Source organism: Giraffa tippelskirchi, chromosome 14 (genome assembly GCF_054371585.1).
Source record: "Giraffa tippelskirchi isolate mGirTip1 chromosome 14, T2T-mGirTip1v1.2.pri, whole genome shotgun sequence".
NCBI classification, from domain to species: domain Eukaryota; kingdom Metazoa; phylum Chordata; class Mammalia; order Artiodactyla; family Giraffidae; genus Giraffa; species Giraffa tippelskirchi.
Genome location: NC_137288.1, coordinates 33,579,903 through 33,601,657, shown reverse-complemented (window position 1 = coordinate 33,601,657; position 21,755 = coordinate 33,579,903). Strand labels below are relative to the sequence as shown.

The window sequence follows — 21,755 nt, the reverse complement described above, 5'->3', positions numbered from 1 at the left end:
GGTTGGGCAATACCAGAGGGAAAATGGGCAACTCATTACCAGTTCAGTTGAACCTCCAGTTCTGGTCTTTTTTCCCTCTGTCCACCTGCTAGTATGACTTTTTTTAAGTCTTCAAATAGCTGCTCCCTGCCTACTGTCCAGGGTGTGTAGTTGCATTCAGTGGGACAGTGCTTACCCATCTCCTCCAGAACTGGAACTCCTTCCCACACCTTATCCAGAGGTTTGCCATTGTTGAGCAGTAACTAAAGCTGCTTAGAATTAATGAATTAATGTAAGTTACTGAAAAGTATGGTGCAGTGTACATTTGTTTGCTTTGATATCCTCATTTGTTAAATGAGAGAAAAATAGTGACACCTTCCCTTTAATAATGTTGTATGTGCAGTGTCACATGATGGGAATTTTGGCCTTCATTAAAAATGTAATCACTAAGGAATTCGAACTGATAAGAATCATAATCCTTCTGACACCTGTTTGCTTCCTCTGTCTTACAAAATTGACTTTTACCAGAAACAAATAGAAGCAGAAAGTGATACTCTTTCCATTTAGTAGGTAAGTATTGCTCTTTGTAAGGACCATCATCATTTTTTCCTTAATCAGACTTGAGTTTGATGTCAAAATGTTGTAATTTCTATATAAAACTTGAAATACATTTGAAATATTTAAAACAATTAAAATTATAGTATGACCTGTGGTACAAAACTTAATCTGAGTTCTTTGAAAATGATTTATTTTTGTAAGATCCGAAATTAATCCATGAGAAGGAGCATATGTTCTTAACATGTTTCACTTTATTTCTTAAGGAACAGGGAGCTGTTCTCTGATCTTTTATTGTTTCACCTTTCTCTCATCTCCCATCCCTTTCTTGTCTGGAATGTTCTTCATGTACAAGACTCAGGAAATTTGGGAAAGTTGCTTATGAAACTGGAGATTTAAAGAGAGAGAGACGGAATGTTAAAACTATTGAATGTGAATTTAGATGCTATGTAGGGCTTCTCTTCTCGAAAGTTTATTTGTATGTTAACACCTGTTTATGATGAGAGCCCTGACAACAGAGTATCTCTCCTACCTGGTTGGAAAATTACCATATGAATTTGGAAACATCACAGGGTCCATCACTAAGAGTATATGATCTCTTTCCAGAAAATTCTGACCATGATTCCCACGGACGAGGAGAAGCAGAAGATTCAGGAAGCACAGCTGGCCAATCCCGAGGTGCCCCTGGGCAGCGCGGAGCAGTTCCTCCTGACACTCTCCTCCATCAGTGAGCTCTCGGCACGGCTCCACCTCTGGGCATTCAAAATGGATTATGAAACTACAGAAAAGGTGAGCACTTAGGAAGAGAGGCAGCCAGCCTTATGTCCCCAGGGTTGAGAAAGTCCATTTTTTTAGTGGTGAACATAGTGAAGTATTATTCCTGAGGCAGGGTTTGAAGGATGAGTTGATAGTGATGGGGTCATGTCTACCCTGAGTGTTGAGCAGCCTGCCACTGAGGGGTTATTCTAAAGTGTCTGCCTGACACCAGCCTCAGATACTTGACTGCTTAAAAAAAACAACTATTAAATGTTTTCCTAACTCTATCTGCTCAATGTAGAAAATGTAGACAATACAGAAAGGCACAATATGGAAAGTGACTTGTAATCCTTCTATCTGATGATGGCCACCTCACTGCCATTGATTGTGGTAATTAGCAGGTCATTGGTTTCCTTTGAGAGAGGCTCTCAGTAGAAAACCTGAGATGGACAGATTGCAAGAGGTTGAAAGGAGAGTAGAAGGAAAGGGACTTTGATAGTGAAGGCAAGGAAGACTTATCTCAAGTAGAAAGTAGAAGAAGCAGGTGTCCTCTCTGGTCTGGCATGAGGTATTTTTGCAGATTGAGCAGAAGAAAGCAATGGAGAGAACAAGGGAGGGATGGATGGTGAGCTGGAGGTGAGCTTGAGTGAGAATTGCCCCGGGGAACGTGGAGAGGCTGTGTGATCGTCCTCTTTCTGTAAAGGATGGAGCACGTTCCTTACTGAGGGCCACACAGGTAGCAGTGGGCTTAGGGTATTTGGAGAAACTTCTGTATTTGACTTTATTCCAGATTTGGACAGGGATGAAGAAATCTAGGGTGGCTAAGGTAACTTGGTTGCATGTTCAGGTGATTTTCTGTAGCAAAGTGAGGTAACTTCACGGAGAAAACAGGTCATTGAGTCAGCCTTGGCTGGGGACTGGTAGGGCCTGCTGAGCAGAAGTAAGGCTGGAATGAATGAAGCCCATGCTGCTGGCTTTGGGGTCCATGCTCGGGGAGAGCCTCAGTGAAGACACTTAGGTGGGGGGCTGTTGTGAAACAATAGGACAGAGGGAAGGAGAGACTGAGGCCACGAGGTTATAGGACAGGCTACACGTCTGAGAGACTGGGAGTTAGGAAGGCGGTGGGAGTCATGAGGATGGTGGTCTTCTAGAAAGTAACCCAGGCCAAGAGGTGGTCAACCACAGGGTGCCTAGAGAGGACGTTAGGAGACTTGGGTCTTGGGACAGTGACGCCAGTTTCCAGCGTCATCTGCCTGGGAGGAGAAAGACAAAGAGGAAGACTGTGGTTCAGATGCTGAAGGAACATATGAAGGCTGAGTTCTATAGGCATCAGCCATAGTCAGGAGAGAGCTTGGGAGACGGGCAGAAAAAGGGGAAGACACCTAGCCAAGCTCCTGTGAGCCACAGGGACCCACCTAGTCTCCACTGAAGAGACTTTGGGGCCAGACTTTCTCCTGTCACCTTTCTGCTCTTTTCCATACCTGAAAGCTTGTGCCCGTCACATGGGATTGCCTTATGCTGGGAGGACTCCACTGGTTATGACCTTGTACAGAACTGTGAAAGAACAAAGTAGAGCCAAAGTGTACACTCTATCATCGTCTAATTTTTTTTTTAATTGAAAGGAAGTGGCAGAACCACTTTTGGACCTGAAGGAAGGAATAGACCAGTTGGAGAACAATAAAACATTGGGCTTTATCCTGTCTACTCTTTTAGCCATTGGGAACTTTCTAAATGGAACTAATGTAAGTCTCCCCATCCTTTTCCTCCTACCTCCCTGGTCACAGAATCCCCACCCTTCCCTTGCTGGTGGATCACTGATCTTCCAAGGCACAGTTGAACAATTTTCACTGTTGTTGTTTTTTGGTGAAAATTTAGAGGTTTTGTCCTTAAAATATCAGGGCCTATTTATTCAAGCCTGTATCTTGCTATAAATAAGAAAATGTAAAAAGATAAGCACACATTATTCCTTAGGAAGCTTGGCTCCTCTCACAATTGACTTTGGAAATGTTTTCTTCTACAGTTTTTTTCTTTTTCTTTTTCTCCTTGAGCTTATCACTTAAATATCTGTACTCATACACATTATAAACATACTTAAACAAAAAACTGGCCTATCTTTAGCCGGGAAGTAGAAAATCCCCAGCAGGGAAGGGATTAGGGAAGTTGTGGCTGGCTACATGGCAGAAACCCCAGGCCCAACACCCTGATTTAGGAGCAGAGCCCTAGCCCATGGCTGATGGCCATGATCAGGAAGGGCTGGAGTCTCATTTCACTATCAGGGTGGCTGGTGCTTGTGTGGTCTGCTAAGGACATTGGAGCATGTGGCCTAAGATGCTTCAGTCACAAAGGAACTAAATATTGGGCTCCTCCAAGAGGGTGTTAATTCTAACCATTTGTACCTTTCTAAGAGCCTGCATAACACTTGTAGTCCACATCCTCTCCAGCACTTACTGTTTGTAGATTTTTTTTTTTTTTTTGATGAGGGCAAACATAGAGAACAGCAGGGGAAGAAGGGGGTGGGACAAATAGAGAGATTAGCTTTTAAACATACACATTGCCATATGTAAAATAGATAACTAGTGGGAAGTTGCCGTATAACACAAGGCGCTCATGATGGTGCTCTGTGACGACCTAGAGGGGTGGGATGGGGTGTGGGAGTGGGAGGGTGGTTTAGAGAGAGGGACATATGTCTACGTACAGCTGATTCACATTGTTGTATGGCAGAAACCAAAGCAACATTGTAAAGCAATTATCCTCCAACTAAAAAAAGAAAGAAAACTTGTTCTTCCGTTCTTTTATGTTATGTTCCCCAAATAGGCCAAAGCGTTTGAGTTAAGCTACCTCGAGAAGGTTCCAGAAGTCAAAGACACGGTGCACAAGCAGTCACTTCTCCACCACGTGTGCACCACAGTGGTGGAGAACTTCCCAGACAGCTCGGATCTGTACTCGGAGATCGGGGCCGTCACCAGGTCAGCCAAGGTATGTGTGGGGCACGGAGGAGCGGGCGGGGCCGCTCTCCCCCAGAGGCTGGGTGTCTGCACCCGCCATCTCTGCAGAGCGCAGGCCCTGTTAACCAAAGCGCCCACGTGCTGCTTGCACCCCCTGCTCTAGAGTCTGTGAATAAAACGCATCTCCTGCCATTTCTAATGGACTTTCGAGATCATTTTCCCATCTCTGGTTCTCTGTCAGATTCTTTCCTGCTGAGGTACATTGAGGCAACCCTGCAGTTCTGTCAGTCCTAACCCCACATCCCCTGGTCAGCCGCCATACTCACCAGGCTGGCTGCTCCAGAGCAGAAAAACCACCCGGCTGGTTTTAGGTGACAAAAATGTCCAAAAGATGCAATTTGGCTCCCCCTAAAACTTCCATAGGGCCCTGCAGTGAGGTGTGGAGCCAGGAAAGTAAGGGCATGCCTGGCCCCCTGCCCTCTCACAGATTGGCCATGCCTGTGATCTTACACCGAGGGAACAGTTTTATGGGGCTGTAAACAGTGTATAGCATTGGCCCCTTAGCTGCAGGCTCTTAAGCTTAGCGCAGAGTTAAAATCTTCATGAACTTTGGTTTAGTCGTGAGAGCTGGACAGCCAGCTGCCCCTGCTGCAGGAGCATCATTGCAGCCAAATAACCACAGAGGGATCCCAAACACAGCAGAACCGGGAGACGTGAGGGTCTTGGAAGCAACAGGGACCTCATGGGGAGGGCCTTCAGTAGAATACAAGAGCCAGGCCTGTGTGGGAAAACTCCAAGAAATACAACCCAGCCGAACTGCATTTAGCTCTGGGACTCACTGGAGTCTAGTATGGTTGTAGGAGGGCTTCCCAGGTGGCTCAGTGGGTAAAGAATCTGCCTGCAATACAGGAGACACTAGAGACGTACGTGAGTTCAGTCCCTGTGTCAAGAGGATCTCCTGGAGAAGGAAATGGCAACCCACTCCAGTATTCTTGCTTGGAGAGTCCCACGGACAGAGGAGCCTGGCAGGCTACAGTCCATAGGGTCGCAAAGAGTCAGACATGACTGAAGCGACTGAGCATGCATGCATGATTGCAGAAGAGGCTGTGGTGGGCAGGAAGGGGGAAAGGCTTGGCTAAGTTCCCCTTCAGGGAGCTCTCCTCTTTCTGTCTTCCCCAACAGGGCTAGCTCTTGGGGACCTGCGGCCTGGGACCCTCCTTCACCTTCCTCTAGCTAGCAGCTGCCAGATCCACTGAGCAGGGGGCCCTGAGCCAGCGTGATGGGTGGTCCTACCTTGAAGCAGAAACAGGCATGACCAGCAGTCCTACAACTCTGAGAGTAGACAGACTTTTCTATTTCATAGGCACTCTTAGCATATTTACTCTGTGCCAAGCCCTGTTCTTAAGTCTTTAGAAATATTACTTCAGTATTTTAACCAAGGCAAAAACCCCCTCTGAATGTCCCCACAGGGGTCTTCTAGTTGCTGCTCTGACATCCCCCCATGAACACCTTCTCAGAAGACAGTTTGTTAGGAGTAATTCTTGAGATGACGTCTTCCTGGCCTCTGGATCCCCATTTCCAGAATAAGTCAGTTCCCTTTTTACATCAAGTCCTTTGTTCTTTCCAGGGCCTTCTACCGAGTGGAGCCTGTGTGTGCCGAGAGTTGCCCTGGCTTAGGGCCCCTGAACCAGGCTGGCCCCCTGTTTCAGGCCTTTCCTTGTTTAAAAACTGACTACACAAGCCAGAACTGTAGGTAGCTTCTTCCTGTTAATCTTGGCAATTATGAAGGATGACTATTGACCCAAGTCCATGTGACTTCAAACAAGAGGCCAAGAGGGCCCCTACCACGACTTCTTAGCTTTTACTCTCAAAGTTGGGAGACATTGAGGGGCACCTTCTGTGTAGACAGGTACACAACCTACATCAGGGATCCCCAGCCACATTCATTCCATCCCCTGATGTGTTACTTTGGGGGTCATCATTGCAGCCCCCCAAGGAGCAGGTAACTCTGGTGTCTGGAGGAAAACTTTGTCCCACCAGGGGTTAGGGGGAAATGAGTGGAGGTGGGCACAGCTCTAGCTGCTCCTAGAGAGGTTGGGGGTGGGGGGTGCCTCACAGGCTTGTGCAGTGCTGACAAGTCAGGTTAGCTTTCAAAGAGAAATAGTGACAAGTGGTCACTGACCTGACCCCATGGCTCCAGAAGTAAAGGCAGGTGACAGTGCAGGCTCTCCCTTTTATTAGTTATCTACAGCTGTGTAACAAATAAGCCCAAAGGGTAATGGCTTAGGATAATGTATTAGTTTCTTAGGGTTGTTGTGACAAAGCACCACAAATTAGGTGACTTAGAAAAACAGAAATAATTTGTTCCACCGTTCTGGAGGCCAGAAATCTGAGATCAAGTTGTTGGCAGGGTAAGTTCCTCTTGAAAGAGAAATTTGTGCTGTATCTCTCTCCTGACTTCTGGTAGTTTGCTGGAAATCACCCTAGCTTCTTCCTTCACCTTCACATGATGTTCTTCTTATGTGTCTGCATCCAGATCTCCACTTCTTGTAAAGATACCAGTCATTCATATTGGACTAGGGGTCTACCCTACTCCAGTGTGACCTCATCCTAATTCAGTTAATTACATCTGTAACGACCCTATTTCCTAATCAAGTCACATTCTGATATACTGGGGCTAGGGACTTCAACATACAAATCTTGGTGTGACACATTTCAACCCATAATGGACAGTAAGAAACATGTCATGAATGTTTCTGTCTCTGATTCTCTTCTGGAGTTTCAGTCAACATTTCAGCTGAGGCTGCCATCATCGGAAAGCTCAACTGGGGCCAGAGAAGTTTTCCCCATGGTGGTTCACTCCCCTGCTGATTCTTAGAGAGAGGACTCAGTTCCCCTCCTCGTGGGCCTCCGCAGGGCTCCTTGAGTGTCCTCATGACATAGCAGATGGTCTTTCCCAAAGTATGTGATCTGGGATAGAGCACAGCAGAGCTCCATGCAAATCCTTTCTATGACCTAGCTTTTACATTCTCTTCATTAGAACCAAGTCACTAAAGCTGGCTCACATTCAAAGGGAAGGATTGCTGGCTTTACATTTTGAAGGCGTGAGTGTCAAAGAATTTGACACCCTATGTGTTTTCCCCATCCTGTCCCTTCTGCAGCCCCAGCTCTCGTCCCTGAGTTGCCCTGCTCCAGCCCAGACTCACTTGATAAGATCCGACTGCCTCACAGCACAGCTCTGTGTCCTCTTACACATGGAAAGTGGCCCATGTGGGGCTGTTGTTAGGAGAGGGCTTCCTGGTGATGACTTCCTGCTTGCAACAGAAGGCCAGGCCAGCTCTCTCCCCAGGGTGGAATATTTTAGGGGCAAACCTAGGCTTAAGACCTGGTGGTTACGAACTTAGACTCTGGAGCCAGAGATACTTGGGTTCAAATCCCAGCTCTACCACCTCCCAGCTGTGTGGCCTCTCGCAAGTTCCTTAACCTTTCTGTGCAACAGTTTCTCCCCCAGGAAGTGGGGCCAGTAATAGGATCTGAGGCCATGAAGTAGTGTGAAGACTGAGATCACGGTGGTGCCATCAGTGCAGCAGGCAGCCAGCTGAGGCAGCCTTGCAGCTGACCTCAAAAGATGCTGCATTAAACTCCCTCTTCAAACACCTTTTGGTCAGAGGCTCCCCACCTGCTTTCCATTGGCAGTGAGGTTGCTTTCCCTGCCTTTAAAGGCTCACAGTGGATTCTCTTCCTTGAAAACTCTCTCTCACGTGGTGAATGTTCACCCACTCTGTGCCCACTGCAGTGCTGGACAAGCATCACCTGTTAGACCAAGGACTCAGTACATTCTGAGCTGAACTGAAGTTATTAAAGTTATTTAAAATATTGTGTCACAAAGTCGCTGCCAGGTGCAAATGATTAGACAGGTTACAACTGGCTTCAAACCTCCTAGACCTCTTAGATATTATGTGTTGATCCCAGGTTATCTGGATCCCTTTCTAGACTTACTCTTTAAACTAGTCAGTCCTTCTTTTCTAAGGCTGCATTTCTTTTTCTTTCAGTAATGTGTCAGATTTTTTTCTCAGCTCCACTGTATCATTGGAAAATGTAACCTTTTCTAATCTGGATCCCCAATTCCTTTGTTTTCAGGCAAATGATTTTTCTCAATGTCCCACAACCTCCAGTGTTTACCTGAATCCCCAACCTCTGCCTAAACTTCCCTTCTGTTTTTGGCACCCATAGCATCCAAGAAATTCATGACATGTGATGTCTTGCCTGACCCCTTGGACATCCCCTTTGCTCAGCACATCTTCATCCTGTCTCCTGACACAGGATCAACCTTTCTTGACTTGGCCTCCTCCATTGTCTTTCTCAGGGTGGGGCTGGAGGTCTGAGGTCATTCCAGCCAGTCCTTTTGGGCACTCTCCTCCAGGCCCTGCTCTCGTGACCACAATCACAGCATCTGAGCAATGGCGGCTCACCCCTTCACACTTTCTCTTTCTCCTCCTGACCCTCATTTGCTGGTCCCTCGCCCTTTCCCTCCATCTCTCACTCTCCATCCACCTCTGTCCCCTCCCTTCAGCTCACTGGTCTGTCTAGTTCCTCCTCCCCCTCCTAGTCTTCTCTGTTTCTTTCCTCTCTCTCACCTCTCCCTCCATTAAATACCCTTCAGTGTATTTACTTCATGGATAACTCTCCGATTCCCATAATTTTTAGACTAGAAATTCCATCAAAACATTCCTTTAGAAAGCCTCATCTCAGTTCACTTCAGTCAATACAAACTGGTCCCACTTCCCCGAAGAGCGAAGTGAATGCTCTGTCACATCTGTTCTTTGCACACATGGTTTGCATCTGCTAACAGATGGGGGTGGACCACACACTCTGACTCTCACCCAGACGCAGAGGCCTGGTGGGTAGTGTACATCCTCAGTGCTTAGTGGTCACCTGTCTTATGATGAGCCTCCTGGGGAACAGCAACCTGGTCTCATTCTGCATTGATCTTTGTCTTCCTCACACCTCGGGGTCGGGGGAGGACTGGCATGCACTAGCTTCTCCCTGAGTGTTGTTTGAATGAGGGAATGAATGGATAAATAATTTGTCACACAATGTAAAAATGATCATGGTGAAGAGAAGCTGGCTGCCCCTTAATTGGCCCCAACATATTAAGACCATCTATGTCTGAGTTTGGTGAATTCCTCCAACCTCAAGTGAAATATCTAAAGAATAAGAGAGCTCTGAAAAATTTTATGAGACATCTGCTCAGTTCATTTTGTACTAGGGTTCACTGATATCATGTTTTAATTTACAGTTCCCAAAGACTTTCTTAAAATTTCTTTCCAAATATGGCAAAAAAAGTGACACTTGTGTTGAGTTCATTTGTAGAAGTTTGATCACTAAATAATTTGATGTAAAGATAATGACAAATACACATGTGGATAATTTTTAGGCCATAAATATGTTTGTCTTTCAAGATGTAAATTGGGTTTTGATGTTTGTTTCTTCCCAGAGGCAGTTCAGTTTCCTGGGTCAGATTGATGTCTGGTTATTTCAGCACATTTGTAATGTTCTCTCTCTGATTTTCAGGTTGACTTTGATCAACTTCAGGATAATTTATGTCAGATGGAGAGACGATGCAAAGCTTCATGGGATCACCTCAAGGCAATTGCAAAACATGAAATGAAACCAGTTTTAAAACAGCGAATGTCAGAGTTCCTAAAAGACTGTGCAGAGCGAATTATAATTTTAAAAATTGTCCACAGAAGAATAATTAACAGGTGAGTGAATTGAGGAGTTCATGCAAATATCAGTAAAATGGCATGTTGAAAATATTCTGCAAAACAAGATCTGAAGGTACATATACAAACATTATACTGAAAATTCTTGGTACATCACAAGTGTGCCTTTGATGGACAGTCCACTTAATTTTTCTGAAACACACACATGGCAGTAATGCCATTGAATTTTGGAAGGAATCTCAGAGATAATATCCTCCAAAAGTCCTACTCGATCAGGAAATGCATCTGTAAGATCTCTGGCAAGTTGGCCCCTGCGTCTCTGCACCTAGTTGAGCAGTTCTGCCTGTAGAGAGTACACAGCCTTGCAAGGCAGCAGCTTGACTTATTAGGAAAGTCCCTTCTTCATGTTGTCCACAGTCTGCCTTCCGAGACCTTTCACTCATGGATTCTTGGATGGCTGCTCTGTATTGAGCCTTCCTGGGGGTGGCACACACCCCACAATGGGAGTCATCCTCTGGACCAGCCTTCCGCAGAGTCCCAGGATCCACGAGGACCCGGGGAGATCCAGCGGTGACATGGCAGGCCTTGCTTCCTACAGGGAGGCTGGCGAGGGTCTAGGGCGGCTCCACGGCGATCTAGAGCTGTCTTCCCTGTAAGTGGTAGCAGCATCGGGACGGGGTGTCCCAGCTCCCTGGGTCAGGCCATTTCCTACCAGGCACCCCCCACTTTGTTCTCCTTTGTCTCATCACAGAACGTGGCTGGAGGTCCCTCAAGCTGGCCTCTGGAGTCTGAGCGCTCTGTCCTGGGCCTCGCCCCATGGTGACCAGATGTGCAGGCTTGCAGGCCGTGGTTTCCCTGGAGCAGGTGCTATGTGAATAGACCTATTGAAGCAGGCCTCACTGCAGCTCTGTGAAGGCAGACCTCCCTTGGGGCCATCTAAACCTCAGACCTTCCCCAGAGACCTGCTCTTCAAGTCCACTCCCACTCCTGTGCTTGAGTACTTTATTATTGTCTCAAACTAATATGTGGCATGTTCACGTATCCTTGTACATTTCACATTTTTAAAAATCTTTTCCTTCCCTCCCTTGTCTTGTCTTTCCTTCTTTCCTTCCTTCATATGAACCCACACTGAATTTTTAAAAACCTCCTTTTCCTGTCTGCCTGTGAACCTCTCCCAGTGTGTATCATGTGCTGTTGGGGTAATCATACCTCCTGGGCCTTGATCCAGGCTTTTTTGGTGGGCAGGGGTAGTCTTTAAGTGTTAGACCGGACAAGAGCAGGGGACAGAATCTTCCCTTCAGGTTGACAACTATCCATTACTCAGTACTTTTGGAATTTAGTTGTTCAACTGTAAGTCGCCCTCCCTGTACTTCATCTGGACCTCACAGCTGCCCTCCGGATAGGAGGATCTTATCAGAGATTTTGTCAAATTTCTTACTGAAAGCAAAGTACACTCTGCTTTTAACATGGTTAAAGAGGGGAGGCAGAGAATGTAAGCGGCTTTGGCCCTCCATGCTTTGTGTGATACAAGCAATTTCCAACTTAAAATGACTCAAATAAACAAATAGTTTCCATTTGGAATGTCAGGAAACTGGAGCAGTTTTATGAAAGTCTTGTAAAGCTATTATGCCTGGTCACAGTAACCATCTTATCCCGGAAAGTTTAAAACTCTGTTTTGCTGATACATCTGTTCCCTAAGCTATTGTGTGTGTCTGTGTGTTTGTGTGTGTGTGTGTGTGTATGTATATGCATGTGTGAATATATATATAATTCATGTGTAAAATGTATATAATGCATACAACATTTGCTCTGATTGCCTATTCTTCCTGGTAAGCTGGTTGCCCAGCTATTGCTTGCTCTTGTGTGACCTGGATCCCGGAGGCTCATTATTGGACACCCATTTGGCCTCCCCGCCTTTTCTAGCTCCATGGAGCTAATGGGGCAGGTGCTTCCACCTCCCTTTCCTATCTGATGATACCCCCCCCCACCCCCGCTTAGTGACTCCAATGGCCCCTTTTAATAAAGGGGCAGAAAAAAGAACTTAGGCAGTTCTCTTAAGGCAAAACCTGATTTTCAAACCATTGCCTAAGAATGTCTTGTTCTGGATGTCCCAATCTACAGACTTACTTGCCCTTTTCACCGTGGCGGTGACAGGCATTCCCATTCTGGGGGTGTGCAAACCCCTGGTCAAGTCCCAGAGTCACTGGCTACATTTACACCTCAGCAGGCCCTGTAGAAGGGACCAGGTGAGAGCTGGGAGGGAGGCTTTCCTGGGAGGCGTGGAGAACCACAGCGTTCCCTGGGGAAAGTCAGGTGGAACACAAGTGAACACCCACACTGGCTTCCCGGTGCCCCCAGATCCCCCTCCCCACTCGTGAGGGAAAGAAGGGTGGATGGTGGAAACGGTCAGAGATGTTTGGCTTGTGCCTCAAGACACTGGTAAGAGGAACTAGTGCCTCCGTCTCCTTAAGACTTTCTTGCCATGTGTTCTGAAAGTTACAAACTTAATTAACAAAAATTCCTTAAACCACTGTGATGGGGTGGATGGGAGGGAGGCTCAAGGGGGAGGGGATAAGAGGGGATATATGTACACACAGAGCTGATTCACATTGTTTACAGCAGAAGCTAACACAACATTGAAAAGCAGTTATACTCTAGTTAAAAAAAAATTCCCTTGAATGTTTTACTCCCTTAAAGGGACACCCATTTTGCTCTTCTGTAGGAAGGCCACAATCTCTTTCCTCTTAAATGGACATCTGAGTCTTTTTTTCAAGCATGCAATGTACTTACTTCCCTGCTTGCACAATGTATATTTGAATCATATCTCCAATTTATATGTTAAGATTGGATCCCCTCTAGATAAAAACAATGTTCTAAAAAGCGGAGGATAAGGAATCTTGGGTTGTATTTATGTATGAAAAAGGACCCAGCTATGGTCTAATTGGTTCTCCCTTGATTCATCTTACATATATTCGTATATTATAGTATCCTATCCTAATACATATAATGTCATGTCATATCTCCAGGGAACAATGTCAAGTAGTAATTAGAGCCAGGAAGAAAAATTAAGAGTATAAAGGGGACAGGGAGTGACCAGGAGGTGCTGTTTTATGTGGGTGGTTGTGGGAGGCTTCTCTGAGGAGGTGATATTCGGACAGAAACTTGAAGGATAAGGGAGAGAATCCAGGCTGCTGTCTATGGCAAGGATGCTCTGGGCGTAGGGAAGAACTGGCCCTGCAGGCCTTGTCAGGGCCTGCGGTCCTCCCAGTGGAGTGGCTGCCCTGCCCCTCCTCACAGGCGCTGCAGGCTCTCAGCTGTGTCCCCTGAGGGGCTCCTACACACCTCATGGGGGGCCTGAGGTGGGCTTGTTCAAAGAATCACGAGGAGTCAAGTGTGACTAGCATCGTAGGCAGTGAGATCATTGAGGTAGTGGGGCCAGTTTTGAATGAGACCCCACATCTTGTTTATTCATCGGTTGATGGACATTTGGGTTGTTTCCACTTTGGGGCTGTTACAAATAGTGCTGTGATGGGATTTGTGTATGTTTTGTGTGGACCCATAGTTTCATTCCTTTTGAGTAAATGTATAGAAATGAAGGGGCTTCCCAGGTGGCGCCAGTGGTAAAAAACCCTCCTGCCAATGCAGGAGACTTAAGAGACGTGGATTTAATGGCCGGGTCAGGAAGATCCCTTGGAGGAGGGCACGGCAACCCACTCCAGAATTCTTGCCTGGAGAATCCTGTGGACAGAGGAGCCTGGTGGGCTACGGTCCATGGGGTCGCAAAGAGTTGGACACGAGGAAGTGACCTAGCATGCACACATAGGAATGAAACTGCTAGGGCACAGAGTAACTCTGGATTTAACTCTCTAGGAACTCTGTCTTTTCCACCATGTCCGAACCATTTTGTGTTCCCACCAGTACTGTGAGATTTCCCATATCTCCACGTCCTCATCAACACTTATCATAGTGAGTGTGAAGTGGTGTCTCAGTGTGGTTTTGATTTGCATCCCCCCAATGACTAATGGTGTTAAGCATCTTTTCATGTACTTAATGACTATTTGCCAATAATCTTTTTGGAAATGTCTATTCAAATCTTTTGTTAATTTTTTATTTGTCTTTTTAGTGTTGAGTTGTAAGATTTATATATATATTCTGAGTACAAATCCCTATTAGACATGATTCACAAATATTTTCTCCATTCTTTGGGTTGTCTTTTCAATCTTGAGAGTATCCTTTGAAGTTTCTAATTCTGATGGAATCCAGTTTAACTATTTTTTTTCCTTTGGGTGCCTATGTCTTTGTTATCATATCTAAGAAATCATTTTCTAATACAAAGTCATGAATTTTTAGACTTTGTTTCTTCTTAGTTTTATGTTTTTAACTAGTATTTTTGGTTGTAAATAGCATTTTTCTATCCCTTTCTAATTTTATGTTGTATGCTTTCCTTTAGTATTCTTCACAAATAGAATAATCTCCTGCCCCTCATTTGAAAAACATACCAAACCCCTATTAAACTGTATAAATTAGAGTGATCAAAAATATTTTTTATACAATTAGTGATATCAATTATATATACTGTTTGTTTTACACAAAAATTTTCCTTTGTCTCCTAGCAGCTTCTTTCTCATTTCCTGAATAACTAAAAATTAGATACATCTTTGCTCATTTTTCTCTTCTGAAAGTTTTAAGTAAATAGAATCCAATAACTTTAATTTATATACTCAATAGCTGAAATAAATTTTATTTGCTTATAAACATCTTTTTACAAATCATTAATTAGCATGTTATTCAAAATATGTTCCTGTCAATTCCATCTATTCATTTAAGTCCTCTAAAATTGCTAAGCAGCATTTCTTTACCCCTACTCAGTTTTCATATGAGCTAGCAAATGTGCAATACTTTTCTTAAAAGTGAAAGTGAAAGTCGCTCAGTTGTGTCTGACTCTTTGCGACCCCATGGACTATACAGTCCATGGAATTCTCCAGGCTAGAATACTGGAGTGGGTAGCCTTTCCCTTCTCCAGGGGCTCTTTCCAACCCAGGGATTGAACCTAAGTCTCCCGCATCACAGGTGGATTCTTTACCAGCTGAGCCACCAGGGAAGCCCTTTCTTAGAATAGTACTTTATCATTTTTCTTATAAAAGTTTTACGCACCAATTAAAAAAAAAACATTAAAACAGATGAGCAAGAAGGAAAAAGTACTTAATTTCCTGAAAACGTACCACCTCCATCGGTGAGAAAGTTAGTTGAACTTGACTTCTGGTTACATTTTCACTCTTTCAGTTCAGTTCAGTTCAGTCGCTCAGTCGTGTCTGACTCTTCATGACCCCATGGACTGCAGCACGCCAGGCCTCCCAGTCTATCACCAGCTCCTGGACTTTACTCAAACTCATGTCCATTGAGTCAGTAATGCCATCCAACCATCTCATCCTCTGTTGTCCCCTTCTCTTCCCGCCTTCAATCTTTCCCAGCATCAGGGTCTTTTCAAATGAGTCAGTTCTTCTTCTCATCAGGTGGCCAAAGTATTGGAGTTTCAGCTTCAGCATCAGTCCTTCCAATGAATATTCAGGACTGATTTCCTTTAGGATGGACTGGTTGGATCTCCTTGCAGTCCAAAGGACTCTCAAGAGTCTTCTCCAACACCACGTTTCAAAAGCATCAGTTCTTCGGCACCCAGCTTTCTTTATAGTCCAACTCTCACATCCATACATGACTACTGGAAAAGCCATAGCTTTGACTAGACTGACCTTTGTTTCACTCTTTAACCTCAAAGAACCCCAAGAACGAAGAACAATGTCTTTGGGTGTTTGGGTTTTTTTAACTGAAAGTCTGCAGACAGCTGATTTTTGTTCCTTAAATCTGAAGTCCTTGCCACCATTGTTTCTTCATGGCAGGTTCCACTCCTTTCTCCTCTTTATGGGCCACCCACCATATGCGATTCGAGAAGTGAACATAAACAAGTTCTGCAAGATCATCAGTGAGTTCGCACTGGAGTACCGCACCACCAGGGAGAGAGTTCTGCAGCAGAAACAGAAACGGGCCAACCACAGAGAGAGAAACAAGACCCGGGGGAAGATGATCACTGATGTAAGTTTCATGAAGTCAGTTTCTTTGTGTCATTTATTCTGAATGTCTGATCAACTGTAGAACCTCTCCACAGTTTAGAGGCTGCACTTTTCTCTTTTTGTGACTGTGAAAAAACATGCTCCTCTTTTAAAAGGTGCTCTTAAACTGTCCCTCTACCACTTTGGTGAAAACCTGAAATACAACAAACTTCAAACTAAGATGTAAATTAAGGAGGGGTGGCTGGTGGAGGAACTTTAACCTACCACACAAGTAATTAGCTTGGTGGGCTGTGTGATGCTAATGACGTTGAATACTTGATTCCATTTTCAACCTTTGTGAAGTGGCTAGAATTGAAAGAGGAGAAGAAAAAGTCTAAAAGATAATGACACTTACCATAGGAAGACAAAGGTTCTGATTTGGGAATTGATTCAGGATTTTAATAATCATGATATTATTATATAATCAATCAGTTGACACCTGGACCACCCATTCTAGGCATTTGAATGGAGAAATATCTGATGTGGTTGCTCAAAGACATAATCTTATGGGCTCTTGGCAGTCCCTTGAGTTAGAAAATATGAGAGGAGAGCCCAGAGGACAGTGAATTTAGCAGGAGTCTCTGATGGCCCCTTGGGGAGCCCTGCACACTTGCATGCCTCCCCAGCCCCTGGGCTTGTTCTCCATCTCTTCCACCTCAGCACCGAGTCCACACACACCATGGATGCCGGGGGCACTGAGATGGGAGATCCTTTAAGTGGAGGGCAAAGCGCTGTGTGAAGATGCCGGAGACAAAGACACATCGTGCAGGCGCCTCTTTCTGCTGGGCTCAGTCACTTCAGTCGTGTCCAATTCTTTACGACGTGCACGGTGCATGGTGCACGGACGGTAGCCTGCTAGGCTCTGCCCCTCTTTCTATCTATCTGAGAAGCAAAGTGCCTCTCAGATCCAGGGACCAGAATAGGTAAAGGATTAAGACACAGGGAGTGACCTCATCGTGGGGGCTGCAAGCCTCTGCTGAACCCAAGTTAGGCAGGTTTCTCTGGGGAGGAATAAGATCAGTTAAGAAGACCTCACTGAGGTTGCCTTCTGTGCGCACGTTGAGCAATCATCTTGTAAGATACATAATAGGAAATAGGATTGCTAGCCACGTTCCTGGGAGAAGGCAATGGCACCCCACTCCAGTACTCTTGCCTGGGAAACCCCATGGACAGAGGAGCCTGGTAGGCTGCAGCCCATGGGGTCGCGGAGAGTCGGACACGACTGAGCGACTTCACTTTCACTTTTCACTGTCATGCACTGGAGGAGGAAATGGCAACCCACTCCAGTATTCTTGCCTGGAGAATCCCAGGGACGGGGGAGCCTGGAGGGCTGCCGTCTATGGGGTCGCACAGAGTCGGACACGACTGACGCGACTAAGCAGCAGCAGCAGCAGCAGCCACGTTCCTGAGGGGTGTGACCTTCTCAGATGAATTATCTTAGAAATTGTGTTTCAATTTTAAGGCATTTTGAAGGAGAACCAGGGACTAGTCTCCTTACCATTCACCCTATCCTTGATCCTTGTTTCCTTGGAATTTGCTGGATCCTTAGGGAATACCCAGATCGAATTTCTGCAGAAGGGACCCTTTCTACAGATTGTTATAAAGACCAGTGCCATCAGCTGAATCTTCCATCTCCTCTCCTGAAATCTGGGTTCAGTTGGATCTTCAGCTTCCTGGCAAGACAGCAACTCAGGAAGCAAACTGAACCCACTTGGGCAAACTGTGGCCCACATTTCATTCCAAAGTATTATTTTTAAAAGTTTAAAAAGGGAAGTACTAATGTTTGTAGAAATGAGACACACTGGAGTGTGAAAAATCCAACCTCAATATGCTTATAGTTATGAAAACACATCAGAATTTCTTGCCAAATTCTTGAGATTTTTTTTGACAGATCCCACTAATTTTTAAATTGTGTCCTTTTCTGAAAATATTCAGTCCTCCTATTTATAAACAGGGGTAAACGTTTCTAGAATTGGATTAAAAAATATTTAAATTTGCATTGAAATCTGGACAGCGCAGGTTTCTTCAGGGTTCAGCCTCAAGGTGGCCCTTGTTTTTGGTGGTCCAAGTAGCACCATTCGTGTCGAAAGATTGCCATCTGCTGGAAGATTAGGATATTGTCACTCAAAGCAAAGTATACAGCTTCAGGTTTTTCCAGTTCTCAGTTAAGCACCCATTGTGTACCCACCATGGCACAGGGCTCCTAGGAAGATGTGAGTACAGTAACAAACTTGTACCCCAAAGGTGTCACGATCTGGGTAGAAAACGACATATATGCACAGCTGAGAACAAAAGCAGGCAATAGAGAGTCACAGAGCCCCTGAGAATCACAGCTGGAAGTGATTTTTAGAGAAAACTGTGGGAAGTCATTTTTAATATAGATGCTGAATAATGAGGATGGGAGTGGTTGCAATTAGACAGAGAGGACTTTAGCAAAAGCATCATTTTGTGAGGCACAGAGAAGTCTGGGTAAAATCTGAAGACCCTGCATTCACAGCCCCACACCTACTCTCACGTGCCTGTCTCCCCTCTTCTTTGTCTATTTCTGAATGTGCAGAAGGCCTCCTTTCTTACTCTCCAGGAGCCCCGCCATGTAAGGGTCAATGAGAACTTAACTCACGCCTTTTTCCTTGTGTCCTAAACTAGTTCCAGGCAACACGGTGCATAGACAAGACAGTACAAGGCAAGTGCAGCCCTTTTTGCCTTCATCACACCCTAGACGGGCAGTGAGACGTAGGCTCTCCATCCCAGGACTCTACCCTGGACGGGCAGTGAGACATAGGCTGCCCATCCCAGGACTCTTACAGCCCGGCCGAGGGCCATGGTCCTCCTGGGTGAGACCCTTAATCTTCCCCAACCCCAACTTTCTCTTCTGTGAAAAGCAAACGCTAGTGACTGGGGGGTGTTGAGAGGGCTAGAGGGAAGCATGTGTGCTAATAACTGGGACAATGCCAACTATCTGGTCAAATTAAGCTCTAAGATTAAAAAAGAAAAAAAAGTCATCTCTCATCACAAGGCCGATTGCCTGGAGGCAGTGTAGAACTGGAAGCATTTTGTCATTTCGGCTCCCAAAAGTTTAGTCAATTCTCAAAAACCTGAGTCTGATTTGCCATCCTGGCTTGTAACCTCAGTGGAAACACAAGTTAAATTGAGGGTGTGTTTGATTTAGAATTAAGAAATTGACATGACTTTCACCCTCAATTTATTTTTGGAAAAGGAATATTTTATTTGGTTACTTAAAGCAGTTTGGCTGGTGATAATTAAAAGAATGGTGTGTCAGTTCAGACAGCCTCCATGAGGGACAGGTAAGATTTTAAACATTGTTTGATGTTTCTGAGGAAAGAGTCATGGTACCCGTCCTGTCCAGGCAGTGGTCCCCCGTGTCCTGAGTGGCCTGTGTGTAGGCGGGCTCATGGGGACCCAGACCTGGCAGCCTGGGCAAGGAGAGACTCGGCACTCAGAGTGAGAGGAGGGGCACAGTGGATGGGCAGAGACAGACAGAGGGAAGGCCTGATGGCTGGCAGGCGGTGGCGGGTTCCCTGGGACATGGCCAGCCCAGTGACCGGGCACAGAGGTCTTTGATGGTCAGGGGACCAGGTGAACCAGTAATTGTCCTCCTGGGCAGCCTCAAGAAATTACCCTGACCTTGGTCAAGACTGGTCTTGCGGCTCTCAGAGAGAATGTCCAGACAGGAGGGCTATGAAGGCGGGGCTCAGCAACTCACATCAAGAAGGGTGCACCCTGTTTGCGGTGGCTGAGTCCTTTTATTGGAATTTGATGTGGCATTGAGATGGTCTCATCTTTGCTGACTTCTGTGCCTTCTAAGAATCTCCTGTCTTTCCCATCCTGTCCTGTCCTCTCGAGTAGACTGACGAAGAAGACGAAGTTGAGGTAGGATGTTTATAAACGTGGAGAATGCCACGCGTGACCCTCCCGAGCGTGCCATAGAATCTAACCTGATGTGAGCAGCATGATGTGCCAGCCTTGTTCAGTGCATTAAACCTTGCATGACTGTTTTCTGCTGGGTTTCCGTGTGATCACTAACCTCCTTACATGGGTTCTCGTCATGGTGTGTGTCCCAGGGACTGACTGAAGGGAAACTGCATTTTCCAACTGTCCTGGAGTCCCCGGCCCTGACAAGGGTGGCAGGGTCAGTTAATCTCTTCCTCCTGCTATACAGATGGACAAGGGGTGGGATGGGTGGTGGCTCCTTCCCCTGACCCTGGTGTGGGTGCCAGAACCAGGGGCCAGGGCAGGGCTGCCCCAACTGAAGGATGAGAAAGGAGCCACGCAGATGGTACGAGCCACGGCTGTGTCCTGGGCTGCAGCACCAGGGCTGAGACAGTGGGTAAAAAGGGGAAGCCAGGGATGGATGGAGCTGCTCTTTGCAAGTATTATTCTAACTGACTTTTTATTTTTCATCCAGATGTTTGGCTTTGTGTGCATATGGCCCGATATTCTAGCATACCTCTTGTAAAACACATATGCTCTCTTTGTTCAGCCTAGAATTAGAGAATCTCATCACGGGAGTGTAATGCTTGTGAAAACAACTAAATTTTTGACACAACGAGAAGAAGTGAGTGTTGCCAGACTCAGTTTCAGCATGGATTTCTGGGTCATGTTCTGATCTTGGCCCTGAATCAAACTCTTTTGGGGCCTTTGGCGAATCACTCCATTTTGGACGGCCTCAGTTTCCTCCTCTGTAAAGTGACGGGTCAAGATTCTGCACCTGAATCCCACTTTTAAAATTCTACCGTAATAAGTGATCCATACGAACGCTTTAACTGCTTTCTGGCACCACATTTGAAAAAATAAATCGCACTGTGGTTGATTAACAGGCATGTTTCAACACTCATATCCAGCCTTTGGTGATAGAAATAGATGTGGTTTCTGAGTTCTTCCCCCGAGTTGCAGTCCGTCGCCCCTTGCCGGCTTCCCGGAGGGAATCTGCAGTGAGCGGGGAGACACACTGCGGTAGAGGCTGGGTGTGGTCCTTCCGGGAGGAGGCTGCTCTTTCTGATAGGAGAACTTGCCCCACAGCAGCCGTCTGTCATCAGTTCCTTGACGCCCTCACTGACTGCAGTCACTAACGCCGTCTGCCGAATGCACGTAAACAACAAAAAAAGACAGAAAAGGCTTTCCTCAACTGGAGGTTTGCTGAGCTTGAGTTGGTTTGAGGGGAGTCACCTCATGCCGTAACCCCGCTTGCTCTTGCAGTCTGGCAAGTTCTCCGGCGGTTCCCCGGCGCCCCCGAGCCAGCCACAGGGCCTGAGCTACGCGGAGGACGCTGCTGAGCACGAGAACATGAAGGCTGTGCTGAAGACCTCGTCCCCCGCCGTGGAGGACGCCCCCGCGCTGGGCGTCCGCACCCGCAGCCGCGCAAGCCGAGGTAACGCCGTCTTCCGGGGTGTCACCCATGCTCTCGGGTCCCCAGCGCAGGGTACAGGTGACTGTGTGTCTGTCCGGGAAGTGCACGGTCCACTCCCCGGGGCTCTCTATACTGACGTCATCACACTTTCCTTCACTCACACCTTTGTGACCTGCCTTCTGTAGTTTCATTTCGAAAACAGGCAACCTTCCCCAAAGCACAGCTTAGTTCACACAGCAGGCACGAGTGCTGTGAACGAATCCTTCTGAGTTAAAGCCGAGATCAGCAGGACTTCCCTGGTGGTCCAGTGGCTAAGACTCTG

The 21,755-nt window shown here is 46.2% G+C and overlaps 1 protein-coding gene across 38 annotated transcripts in view; it reads left to right on the top strand.

Moving 5' to 3' along the window:
* The window catches only part of FHOD3 (formin homology 2 domain containing 3), a 514,139-nt gene that overhangs the window by 471,012 nt on the left and 21,372 nt on the right, over positions 1-21,755 (top strand). For 12 of the 38 annotated variants that reach the window (XM_081562360.1, XM_081562355.1, XM_081562351.1 and 9 more), the window contains 7 exons: positions 1,141-1,323; positions 2,913-3,032; positions 4,105-4,266; positions 9,810-10,000; positions 15,856-16,048; positions 19,933-19,956; positions 21,283-21,454. In XM_081562360.1, the coding sequence (XP_081418486.1) occupies positions 1,141-1,323; positions 2,913-3,032; positions 4,105-4,266; positions 9,810-10,000; positions 15,856-16,048; positions 19,933-19,956; positions 21,283-21,454 (1,045 nt within the window). Of the gene's footprint in view, positions 1-1,140; positions 1,324-2,912; positions 3,033-4,104; positions 4,267-9,809; positions 10,001-15,855; positions 16,075-19,932; positions 19,957-21,282; positions 21,455-21,755 lie in introns of all 38 variants that reach the window. The other 26 variants (XR_014074757.1, XR_014074756.1, XR_014074755.1 and 23 more) reach the window with 3 other exon arrangements.